General features: G+C 41.0%; 1 protein-coding gene across 1 annotated transcript in view; it reads left to right on the top strand.

Moving 5' to 3' along the window:
- Nucleotides 1-12,213, top strand: part of LOC112051930 (retinal homeobox protein Rx1-like) — a 47,985-nt gene extending 35,772 nt beyond the window's left edge. Inside the window, exon 3 of the mRNA XM_024090788.2 lies at nucleotides 9,404-12,213. Coding sequence (XP_023946556.1) covers nucleotides 9,404-9,736 — 333 coding nt within the window. The 3' untranslated portion in view covers nucleotides 9,737-12,213. The remainder of the gene's footprint in view (nucleotides 1-9,403) is intronic.
- Nucleotides 12,214-13,863: the final 1,650 nt, after the last annotated feature.

Here is a 13,863-nt window from a genome sequence, read left to right as displayed (position 1 = left end):
ACTTGCTATTGCAAAGTAACCTTGTAAAAACTTCTCAAAATCTGCCTTTTAGAATTAGGTATATGTCCACAAACAATTTTTTTCGCATGAATAATAAAAGTAAACGATAAGTTTCAGAGCTATTTGGAGTTTAATAATTACAAGATTTTATTTAATTGTACAGATTGATTCTTTAAAACCCTATAACAATCAATAGTTGTTGGTACAAAATGTCCATTAAGCTTTGTAGTAATTTTACTACTACTACCAATTATATTGTAGGTATACCTACCTGAGGCGGACCAATATGCATAATATTGTCTTAATTTTATTTAGTAGCTTATTAAACAACAAGACTTAATTAAACACATAGGTACGAGTACCTTATACCTACCAAAATATTGTTTAAATTCTAGAGTTGTGTGGTTAGGAAGTGTAGGTAAAAAATATATAACCTAGCGCTCAGTGGAGTCGCTCAATTCGGATTACTTTTTGCGGTGATTTTGTAGGCACGTAAGATATCTATAGTATAAAATAATCATTGACTACTACAACTTCTATTTTTATTTAAATTTCAAAAATTGAATAGGTATTTAGTAGTCACGTTGTGTTGCACATAACTCTGTTATTGTGACAATAACTGTAGTACCAGCACCGGCCGCACAAACTACGTACAGTTTCCAAATTGTGTGCCCGTGCCGAGCGCCGAGCGCCGAGCGCCGAGTGCCGAGTCACATGCAGGCGGCTCACGGCGCCCATCAAAGACAGCGCTCGCCCTCCCCTTAAGACGTTACAGACGCTATTATTAATTTCTCCGCACGCCTCGCCGAGCGAAATAAAATGCTCACGCCGTAACAATAAAGTTCAATTTGCAACACGCACAGATGAGCAGATAGGTTCTTTTGTTGTGAAACAAAGCAAGTTATTGGCTAACTTTCGGTCCACAGGCTGCATCTAAGATGGCGATGTGTCGGCGTCTCGCTCGCACGCGTGGCGGCGGGCGGCGGCGTCTCTTTTTGTTTCTTGAAAGAAGTCAGTGTTTGTGTTGTAGCGGCGAGGAGGGGAGGGGGGGGGGGGTGTTAGGTAAATAAAGAGGTATTGAGGGATCGATGGAGACGCGCCTGAAGAGGTTTATTGTTTTTAAGTTTTGGTAATTGGGTTGAGTAATTTTTCGGTTTAGCTGTAGGTAGAGATGGTTAAGGTGGAAATGTACATGTAGGTAATGTAGGTACACTACATGCTAACAAGATATCCAGGTGATATTGATTTTGAATCTGAATAGTTGCCACTTGCCAGTCTTCATAACATTGCTCCAAGTTTAGTTTTAATATTAAATTAAAAGTTCAACACTCGGTTTAAAAACAAAAACCATGCTCGCTACAAACAAAGTGTGCCTATTTAAACTGTAAAGATTAAGCTAAAGCTCAATCCAAAATTTGTTTAAATATTACTCGTAGTTTATCTAAAACCTGTACCAAGATAACTACCTACCTAATTAAGCTTTAAAAGGAAAAGAAAGTAAAGGATTGAATTAGTAATTTACACGCAAAAGTCTGAATAAAGAATGATTGAAAGATAAATAGACAATCTAGGTATAAAAAACCGGACAAGCGTGAGTTTAACTGGCGTGACGAGGGTTCCGAACTTTTTTGTCAATTTTTGAAAACTGACCTGAAATTGTAACTCATTAATAATAAATAGATATATAATTTTCTAGGTTTCTTTATTTTTATTTACCGAAACAAATAAGCCCAGATATTTGTTTCATTAAATATTTATCTAAATCTTAAATTATTATGATAGTATAGTATTGAACAAAACTTAACATTAGTTTGTTAACGAACCTTCGATTTGCGGATGATGTCGTATTGTTTTCAAACACAGTAGATGACTTAAAAATAATGATACAAGGTTTAGAACTAGAATGAAAATCAGTTGGGCTATCTATGAAAATGAAAAAAAACAAAAATAATGGGAAGTACAGACGAATCTATAAATATTGAAATAAATAACACTAAATTAGAAGTTGTAGATAAATACACATAAGTATCTAGGACAAACCGTATCATTTAAAAATTGGCAGGAAATGGAAATCAATAAAAGAATACAACAAGGTTGGAATAAATACTGGAGCCTAAAATATATCTTTAAAAACAAGGACATACCAGTAAGTCTCAAAGCGAAAACTTTTGATGCATGTATAACACCATCCCTTACCTACGGTTGTCAAACATGGGCATTGAAAAGAGACTAAAAACAACACAACGCAACATGGAAAGAAACTTCTTAAACATAAAATTGATTGAAAGGGTGCCAAATACCCATATTCGACTAAAAAGTAAAGTGAAAGACGTAGGAAAAATAACAAAGGGGTTGAAATGGAACTGGGCAGGATACATAACAAGAAAATCAAATGACGATTGGAGTAGCATAACAACATCGTGGTGCCCAAGGGAGGAAAAAAGAAAAAGAGGCAGACCAATTAGTAGATGGAAAGACGATCTGATTGCCTTTGAAGGGACATACTGGACCCGATCAGCAATGGAAAGGACACAATGGAAGAGGAAGGGGGAGGCCTTTGCCCAGCTGTGGGATGAAATTTAACTGTAAAGCATGTAATAAATATTATGTAATTTAGATTGTAAAGGCTTAAATAAATAAATAAATAACATTAGTTTGTAGATGAATAAGTTTAATTATATTGAATGATTTACCACGTTAGTTAAAAAAGATAAAAAAATTTAGAGTTTTAATATTTTTCAGAAAATCTTCAAAAAGCAAAAAAGCACTTTTGCATTTTTTTTCAAAATTTTAGGTTTGGTAGTTCCGGAGAAAAGAAAGGGCCTATTTTATTGAATAACTAAAACTATTTATTTCCAAATCACAAAAAATATATTTGCGATCCCCTTACCAAGCTCGTTGGTTTGATGTACCACAAAATGCAGTTTAAGCAAGTTTTTTTTTTTAATTTCCATCTTGCCCCTCAGAGGTGACCTTAATATTGAAAAATTTAATACCTTAGGATTTTGGACATTTACTATATTATAAATATCGACGAGAGAAAAGAAACAATTGTACCTATGCGGTCGCTGTTTTCAAAAGCTCATCTAAATGTATCGGCCACACGTCACCGGCAGCCGCGGCCGGCGCCGCTCGTTTCTTTTGCTATGTAGCGTGTCACTCGGCGTCACTCCGCGTCACGTCGCGTCACGTCGCGTGGCTATTGATTGTGACATCGTTGTCCCGCTGTCCGCCAATCAAAGGTTATCAATTTCACGCGAATGTAACGGTAGGTATATCTATATTTTTCTCATGGAGTTCGGGATGGCAACATTGCTTTTTTAAAACATCCGACAGGGCTTTTTTAAATTCCGTGATAAAAACAAAGATTTCTGAGGTGCGACGTGCAATTGCAAAGAAAGATCTTTGGTTTCGGGGTGAAACGTACGTAGAGAGTATTTTGTCGGACCTGGGTGACGTTGTCGCATGGGATCGTCGACTTTTCGCGGATGATAGCAAAATAAATAAATCATTATATAATTTACGTATATTGCTATTAAGAATTTATTCCGCAGAACTATATATATACCTACGTACTATTTAGAGATACTTAAAATACTATTAACGGGACACCTTGTATGTACCTACCTAGCGGGAAGCGCCTTTCACCGCAGGCTGCATCTTCGCACCGTCGTCCATCAGGCGCCATTGCAGCCAGCTCTGTCTTTAAAATGTAAAAAATGTTATAAGGAAAGGAAGTCTCGTTGTTGACACGAGACGCAACACAGCGCGCGCCGCGAGCGACGCAATCCGCGGAATATAATGCTCGCGTGTTTCCGCCGATGTCACTGTTTGTCAAATGTAAGCTCCTTCGCGTTATTAGATCGGAAGCTCTGAGCGCGGCCGGCGGGGCGGCGGGGCGGCGGGGCATGACACTTCCGCCTCACGGCTGAGGTGTCTCCATCACGACCTGCACTGTGATAGGGATATTACAGTTTCGTGAACGTGCTCATCAAAATGTCCATAATACTGTTTGAATTCACCAAATTGAATAATTATCGGCAACTCAGTTCTAATGATTTTGAGCCTGAGGGTAGAATGAAAGATGTTTTATAGTAGATAGTGCGCAACGCTATCCCGTACAACTACACTAACTCGCTCATCATTCTTTAAACTACTTAGTATCTTTTAATTTCCCGGCGAAAAAATTCAGTCATATTAAACTTTTTTATCTTGACCAAATTGAAAAATTATAGGTTCGCCATACAAACTTTTCTTCTATTTTGATGGTTTTTTTATGTAATATGTTCTTCTCCATAGTTTTGAGTAACTGAGAAGTAGGTACAGGATTACAGTGCACTTGCCAGCACTTCATCAGAAACAGAAATTATTGAATTCGGTAGTAATTTTAAAATAAAATGTTTCTTGTTGCTGTCTCGTGTCTAGATCTCTAAAAAAATCTAATTTCTTCAATTTGTTGACAATCAGGGGGACCTAGTGGAAACCAGAATTTTCTAAATACCTTTTTATGCATAATGCGACTGATCATTAGAGTTCCCTATCGAAGTCTGACCCTCGTACCTGTCACAGAGTAAAGTTTCCTTCCTCGTCCCCCACACCGTCGCAGCAGACACGAGAGGCGCTCGAGCGAGCGCGTCACAGACGGCAACAAACAGTCGCCCGCCGCGCGGGAACTCGTCCGACAAAACGAAAAATAATTCCCTCAAAAAACAATATCAGACATGAAAGGACTCAAACAGTCTCGTTTGTGAAATTGAATTTGCGGATATTATGTTAACATTATTGAAACGGCGAAACAACACATGTTAGTAACGCAAAGTCAATTTGTCAGTCGATTAACATTAAAAGAGCTCGCGAGCGCCGACTAACTCGATTACATCCAATCCAATACAACAAACGGCGGGCGCGGCGCGACTCGCACAGACACTGCGCGCCGCGGGCGGACATCTGGCGGCGCGACATCTGGCGGCGCGGGCGACTCCGGCGACTGCGTTACACCTAGTGCATACTACACAACTGATGTTATGAAGTCTACAATAGATAGATCCCAAAATAAAAATGTCATTTATTATATTTCCATATTTTACTACAATTAACAAAAGTATAGTTTAGTTAAAATATACGGATAAGTTGTTCCAAAGTGAGTTTAATTTACTCACCGAACATAAAGCACTTCTAGCTGTACTTATATCTGTGAATTTGCCTACTTGTCAAATCTGACAGAGAGATACCTACACTAAACAGGTTTGGTGCACCTACTGTCTGTATGTAGTCTAATTACTGAATTTCAAAAAGATATGCATAAAAACATAATGCACAGAGAGATGTCACTTCTGTAGATTCCTGTGAATTTAATATTTTTCTGACTCGAGTAAGTTTTGTTTTAGTGAACAAGAACATAATTTATGATAACGAGAGCGTTGTCTTCCGTGTTCGTCGCTAGCATTGAGCGTCGTTGGGGCGGCACTGATGGGCCATTAATATAAAGTTAGGAATGATTAGTCTATTAGTAGCATGTTAGAGTTTGATGGCGGCGCGTAAACTTTCCGTGTAAAAGCGTAAGTGGCACGGAACAACGAGCGGCGCGGCACGACACCGCGCGACCCCCTCCCCGGGACACGGCGCGACCCCCGGGACACGGCGCGACCCCCGGGACAGACTGCTGGCTGGATCGACTGCATCGGAATAGGACAGCCTCTGTTATTAGTATGTTACAGTATCTTTTTTATATATAAGTTCGTAAATCTCAGTGTACGTGTGTATTAAATTTATAGCTCCAAACCATGTTAAATTTATCTACAAAAATCACGTTCAATTAGCGAGATAGAGGAACAAACCGATAACCAGACTAATATAATAATATCTAGTGTTAATTCAAGTCGTAAACAACTAAAAATTTCATCTAAATTTGATTTTTCGCAACTAAGTTACAACATTCAACATAATAAATAATAATCAACGAACTATCAAGTTATTTGTACCATGTTTTAATTATTTTTAATTTTTACGACTTGTGAGCATAGTATTACATTGTTTTGAAGGGAGGCCTAAATAAAAAATATCGTCGTTCAGTGCGAGTGTTAGCGACCGTAGGGCGGGGTGCGCTAGGGCGCGAGTCGCTCGGCGCGGGCGGGCGGGCGGCGCGTCGCGTGTCGGCGCCTCACTTGTTAGCGCGCAGGGAACCAGTCGTTACATGCTCGCGAGTGTAATTTCACTTTTATTAATTGCCAAAACAGGCCTATTGCGTCCGTTTGTTCAGTTATAATTAGATTTCCGAGTCGCTTTCACGGAGTCTTGGCTGCGGGCCACAACTTTTGCTTAACGGCGGTCCAAGCAGTTCTTTATTTCTACAGAAAATAAGGCGGTGGCTCGAGATTACACGGGCTTAGTAGCATATCATCATAATAGACAGTCAAACACTTACGAAGTAACTAGATAAACTAGCTGTTCATTTAAGTTTCAAAATTTAATATACCTATAATTTATCATTATCAAAATCTTCGTTATCAAAGGAATAAAGTAAATAATTAAAATATTATTTTAATAATGCCATTTAATTTTCCAAATTATATTTAATTAAATTTAATTTGCCAACATTTCGCTTATCAAGCATCGCCGTGGGCCGACGTCGGTTGGTGCCCCGATTTGCGATGGTGCCGACCGCGGGAATTTGTGCTTTCATTATAATTCGTGCGGAGGGTTTTATCGGCGTGTTCTGTACACTTCACCGCGAGCGCGCGGTGAGACGAGCTACTCGTGCGGGCAGCACGCAGCTCGCGGCACACTTGTGCATCTACTCACTACTCGTAGCAACACTGAGTAACATCTTGTACATGATTGTCAACAGACCTGGACACTTGATTCATATTAATGGATGAGGCTAAAGGTCGCTCAGCGGGCGATGGGGCGAGCTATGCTTGGAGTTTCCCTGTGTGATTTAATCAGAAATAATGAGATCCGCAGAAGAACCGCCGCTGCCATAGCTCAGCGAATCCCGAAGCTGAAGTAGCATTGGGCAGTTCGCATAGTTCGAAGAGCCGATTAACGTCGGTGGACCGAGGACATCGAGCGGCTTGCAGGGAGCCGCTCGATGCTGACGGCTTGAGACCGTGGTGTTTGGAAGTCCATGCAAGAGGCCTGGGACCAGCAGTGGACTTCGGCTGTTACTAATGATGATGATAATAATAAATGGATGAGGTTATATTAATAGACTAATTAATTACTTTCATATAAAACATTATGACGAATCTTAAATATACGAGTATATGTATACGTAATCTAACTTTCTAAAACTGGTTTTCACTAAACATTTAACTCAATATGTTCTATTCGTGGTACTTGTTATAATGTGTTCTCCTGCGTCCATTTACTTGTTAATCCGTCATGCTTTTGACCCTATTCCAGGTGATCGCTAGAATTTAAGGAATTCATGTAATATAGCTTTTAATGAAGCCTCAGCTTTTATTTGCTGGCATTAAGACTGACTTAGTATAAGAAGCACTCATTGATGCGAACGTCTTTCTGCCGTAGAGAGCAGGCCGGTGTCCAGCGCTGGGATATCTGGTGATAATGATTGTGCGACATTTTGGTGAACAAGTCGACGGTGAACCTCACAGCTGCTGAGCTGGCGTCACGCGCGTCCCGTCGCGCGGCGGCGCATGTCGCGGCCTGTCTCTAAAACTGAAATCGAATCGGTCACGCGACACCGCGAGTTCCGCCGACCCCGCTCCCTCCCCCGCGCCCTCCTCCGCACGAATACATCAGTTCACACTACGCTTTGACACCACATTTGAATCGTACGTCTTTGACGATCACTCCCTAGTGAGCTCTATCACTCGGAGTTAACAGTGAGTGTCGAGCGACAGCGCAGGTCGGGCACAGGACTCGATTGTAATGCAGCGTTCATGCGAGTTCGCGTTTTGTGGTTTATAGTGTCCCGAGTTAGTTTTGTTGTGTCTGGCGCACTCGGTACGCGGATGTGTCATATGTGGCGCGCAGCAAACGTAGCCTTCGCTGTCGCCTCCAGCGGTTCTGCGCGCCGCGATATCTAAAGAAGAGAGAAAGACAATAAAACCATTAGCGACGCAATCAATATTAGCTCTCCCTCTCTCTTTCGTAGCGGTGGGACGAAAAACTTGGTCGACATTTGCCTTTTGTCCCAACCCTGGTCACCAAGGTGTTAGGTATAATTTCACTCAGCCCACCGAACACATCGGTCTCTACGTCTCTCCCAGACCCCACTAACGCTGGAAATTCCTGGGAGGGACATCATGTACCTCACAGAGTCCTGTAGCTCGACTCTGGCAGAGCTTTTGGTGACGGCTGCAGTCCTACGTAGGAACTACTGCAAACGCAACTTAACAAAGGCTCAAGATTATGCTATCTCTATAATTGTTTAACCTAATTTATAATTTTTGCCCTCCTAACTTTAACATGCTATAAACTGTAGCCCCTATTTCGGTACAAAGTTCAGGTCGAATGTGAAGCATGTTTTACGACGCGCCGGTTGTAACGCGATCGTCGCTGATTTATGGCGTCGAAGGTTTGGGGGTGATATATCGGTGGCCACGGATTCGACAACAAAGCGTGAGCGGGGGCGCTTTATAGTTTAAAACTTATCGGTGTAACCAATTCAATTTATCTAAAACAAATTACAAATTAAGAAATGTATAAATAATTTGTTCTTCTTCTGTTGTAAATGTTTGACTTTGAAACATAGTTTTTGGTAGGATCAATAATAGGTATAATTGTAACCATATACATATGTATGTATCTATAGAGGAATTCAAAATTAGATTTTTTTAATCAACTGTGCAGTCACCTGTTTGGAAAATATTATCGTGTGTTCATAACTTAAATACAGTCGTTGAGCACAGCTCGTCGCTCGCGCGCACTGCTCGCTATACAGCGGGCGGTCGTGGCCCGCAGTCCGCGGTCGCGCCGCCACGCGCTGTAGTTCCGACAATCACTTTGACGACGAGCGGAATCATTTAGTATCGTATACTTATTATTTTCTGTTTAAGATATAAATTAAAACAAACGCGTACCTATACTTTAGCGATGGTCATCTAATTTAAATCCTCTCACAGGATGATTTGCAGGCGTCCGTAACTTAGCAAACGTACCTCCCGCAGACCTCTCTGGCGCAGTCGGTAGTGCGGTATTGAGCAAACCAGGCTCAATAGAGAGCTCAGAGAGAAATCGACCCCACGATTTCTACCGCAGGGTCAGCATAGGATTATATAATTTTGTAAATAGGCTCAGGTCTAACCTCTTCCAAGTATCTACACTTTCATCTCAGAGTGCATCGTCACTTACATCATGTGAGCTCACAGTCGGACTGCTCTCGCCCTGCGCTGAGACGGACTGTAGCCGTGTACTGAAGTCGCCGTTTCCGTTGCAGGTGTGGTTCCAGAACCGGCGCGCCAAGTGGCGGCGCCAGGAGAAGATGGAGGCGGCGCGGCTCGGGCTGTCGGAGTACGGCGCGCCCGTGCCGCGCCTGGCGGGGCTGGGCCTGCCCGTGGACCCCTGGCTGGCGCCGCCGCTGCTCTCGGCGCTGCCGGGCTTCCTCAGCCACCCGCCGTCCGGCTACCCGTCCTACCTCACGCCGCCCGCGCCCGCGCCGCCGCACGCGCCGCCCGCGCCGCCCGACCCGCGCTCCTCCTCCATCGCCGCGCTGCGCCTCAAGGCCAAGGAGCACGTGGAGAGCATCAGCAAGGGGCTGCAGATGGTGTAGCGGGCCGGCGCACCGGGCGGGGCCGGGCGGGACCGACCACGCTAAATAACAACTTCAACACTCCTATTCATTTAGTCCAAAAAATAAGATACTCTTGTACAAGCTCCCTGGAAGCTGATAATTCACAGGAACGCTGAAACATTGAAATGGAATTGCGAAAAGCCTACACCGATCCTTAGTGTCCTAAAAATCAGTTTATTTTTGGATTCTGTTATATTATAGATACGCTCTTCTGAGAAAAGGTGATTCTTTGTACTGATGTAAAAATAATAGACATAAAGATCCGTATCACAAACGAGCTTCACCCGTCTGTTTGATGGATGAAAAGTGTTTTACCTACATTATTATGAGGTACAAGGGCATAATTTGCTTGATAAACTAAAGAATCGCCTTTTCTCCAAAACGGTAAATGCTAGGAAACATAATTGTTTAAATGATTATTGTAGTTTTATATTGCGATGTATAATAATTTATGTCTTTAATTTTACGTATTTTTTTTACAAAATCCAAAACAAAACCATTTTCGCGAAGTTTGCCTTTGCAACCATTTATGTGCCTACACGCACGTGCACCTCGCACATGCACATGCACATGCGAGGTGGCGATGACAAGATGCGCGTAACGTCAAAGTGGACGTTCACGGAAAGCTTCTTGAGAATTTATGTAAGAGTGAATGTTTATTTTGACTACTTTATTTGATTACTTTACCAAAACTATTATAAATCTAAAACACTGCGAGAATATTTTATTATTTAGATACTTGAAAATTCCAAGATATCAAGCTAGAGATATAGATAGGCTGTATGTAATATGTCAAAACTGATCAGTATACTGGCATAGCGACACTTGCCAGTCGTCTGTTCTCCGCTTCACCTTCTCCGGCTGTTGTATTCAGTGTTGCCAACAGTAAAATCATTTCAACTTAGAATAATAAAAGCATTCCTGCGAACTATCGGCTCACAATGCTACCTATCATGTGACATATTACTGCCTGCGCAGCCTCTCTGCGTCTCTGGTGCCACCTCTATTCTTTGTAAGTGTATATAAGAAGCATTCTTATCGATTGATATATGGTTTTAAACAACATAATATAGTATGATAGAAGAAGATAAAGCAATAAATGTATATAGTGTGTAATACTAAGTGAGTAGCTTATAGCAATGAGCCCCCGGTTCATATTGATAAGTAGATATTATGTCTAAGAAATTTCCTGTCAGTAGACAGTGCGACAGTCGCACCGGAATAGCGACAGTCGCGCTATGTCTACGACGCGTGTCTTCAAGGCTCCACTTAAACTAAAAATATCCTTTCACCACTTCACAAATTATTTATTTACAATCATCGTCTTCATTATTGCGTGAAAAGTTATTTTTAAAGATTGAATTCGAAATGTAACTTTAAGAGTATTGTAATGTAAATATTGTACTATAATTTAGGTAAATAAAGAGATATATAAATGAAGTAATTAACTTAGATCTACATTCCTAATATTTAAATTAAATGTAATTATGAAAAGGTCGCACTTCGTGCGCTCCTCGGACAGTAGAGTGGAAAGGTTCCACGGCCGTACGAACTGTTTGTTTCTAATTTGACCGTCTGATCTAAATATACCTACTCGTAAGATCGCAGGAAAACTTGTGGGACATGATAATGCATAATTAATTTATTATGAAACACGGTTAACTCACGTGAAACAATGTCGGAATACGTCCGACATGTTTCGAGCCCATACGGGGCCCTTGGTCATGAGTTGGTTCTTGCAACGCGGCGGCGTGCATTGAGAGTGGCGTTGAGGGGTGGGGAGTGCAGGCTCCATTAGACTCTTCGACAGTTCGTGAATGTCATCTTGATTGCACCCGTCTTCTTGTAAGCAAACTAACACTATCTTGTTCCAAGTCTGTTATTTGCTACATAGAATGAAATAGCGGTTTCGAAGCTGTCGGCAGCAACCATCCATGATCACGATTAAAATTCGGGTGACGACTAATTTTTATTGCTTGACGTATTCTAGGAAGTACTTCGTATATGAGTTTAGCCGTGTGTCATAATAAATTAATATAAATTACGTATTATCGGGATAGTTTAAATTCTAAAAAAATAATTGATTTTCTCGCTACAACCAACGACACCGCGCGACAATTTAGCCACTCGTGAGAAATGACGCTCAACGTATATTTCTATTGGAGCAGTCATTAGCCGACGTTCATAATGAACATCGACGATTACGATTCATGGATCCGTCATTTGGCAATGCCCTTTTTTCATGATTTTGAAAATATAATATTTTATTTGTCTATAGTAAGTCGTAACCAATGGCATGAACACGCAGCGTCGGCTCGCTTGTACATAACCTCTGTAAATATTGTGTAACTTATAATTAAGGCTATTTTAATGATTTGGGTATTTCAAAGAATATCGTAAACAATATAATTTATCACTGATGTATAGAATTTTTATTAAAATGTTTGCTCGTGGGAGTTTTATTTTTTATTTTGAAAACGTTTTTGAGTTCACTTCAACATTTTACGACACACAGCTGTAACAATCAGCACAGCCGTAGAGATTTTGATGAATCGAGCTCATCCTCAGATGGTGCCAGCTCCAGGCTTCGTGTGACATTAGAGGTAGTTCGCCGAACAAGGTTAGGCGTGTGAACTTTGATCTTGAATACTTTCCAATAGTTCAGTAGGCTTCTCTGTGCCTATGACAACATGTATGCAAAAGTTCATTATAATCGGTTGAGTAGTTTATGAGTAGGATTTGTCCAAATCCGTATAACTGAATGGAAATATTATCAAATTTAAAAGAACTCACTATCGTGGTACGTACTCGTATCAATTTATACATATAATATATTATATACAACTACATTTAAAGCCGCTTAATTCCGACTAGCAAAAGAATCGCCGGCACTATAATCTAATATCACACAACTCCTGGGACAGGCAGTGTCGATTGAGTCTGAATTTAGTAAAAAGTCACCTAAGGTTCCTCTCGGCGTCGCCGCGCGTCCACTCGTAGCTCCAAAGTTCTTCCAACGTCAGTTTGCGTCGGTTTGACGAGTTATGCGGCTGGACACTGGACGCAAACTTGGATGTTACTTATCTTTAACTAAAGTATCTGTAGTATTTATCTGTACGCTCATGTTTGTCACTATTAGTGAGCTAAGACGTGTACATAGCGCTAGTGTGTGCGTGTGCATTTAGCGGTGGGGGTGGGGGGAGGGAACCACACAAGTACGCTACACCCGCGCGCACACACTGACAGAGTAATAAATGTGTTCTTTCATACATGCGCCTTTCATTTACCTTCCATGTCCCCAGTGCTAAAGTACCACGACAAGTTAATAAATAAATAAAACTTATTTACTTGCTATATTGCGTAGCGAAGGCATCTCTGTGTAGCCGCACCTACGCCGCGTAGCAAGGGCTGCGTAGCGCGGTCTACGAAATCGTAGCAATCGCAATCAGTCTGCACAATCGGACAGGGCATTTTACTAAAAGACGCTTCTTACGAGTATGATAGAGTGTGTAGTACTTAAAATATTGAACATGGATAATTTATGTGAATATCTGCAGATAAAATAACAGTTGAACATTATTATAAAAGATTTAGTTTTTTCTTTCAGTTTATTTCAAAGTGTCCCATGCCTGCACATAAATGAGAAGGGTATTTAGTAATTTATATTTTTTTTTAACTTAGATATGCAATGAACAAGTGCTCGATTACTTTGTAATTGTACTTTTAATGACACCACATTAAAATCACATGAACAGTAGTTTTAAAAAGTATTTAACCTGACTTGACTGCAACGCTAACTCGCTTGATTGTACGTCTTTACCGATAGATTGGCGACTAGAAACGAGTCAGACAAGTACTCGTAATTACAAAACCCAGTTCATTTCCTTGAACAGAGCTGACAGTGCAATTACAAACCTTCAAAGTAAATTCCCTACGAAGTACTAACAGGTAGTCGTATGTGCCATGTGACCCATTCGAGACCGGGCTTTGACTAATCTAGATCCGAGAACTCGCCGAACATCGTTACCTACTCAACTGTCAATTCTTACTGGGCTCTGTTTGTATGAGACTGACACAGTCCTGTGAGGCGGGTAAGGAAGTACCAT

The sequence above is a fragment of the Bicyclus anynana genome, chromosome 2 (genome assembly GCF_947172395.1).
Source record: "Bicyclus anynana chromosome 2, ilBicAnyn1.1, whole genome shotgun sequence".
Lineage (NCBI taxonomy): Eukaryota > Metazoa > Arthropoda > Insecta > Lepidoptera > Nymphalidae > Bicyclus > Bicyclus anynana.
This window is presented reverse-complemented; position numbering and strand designations above follow the sequence as displayed.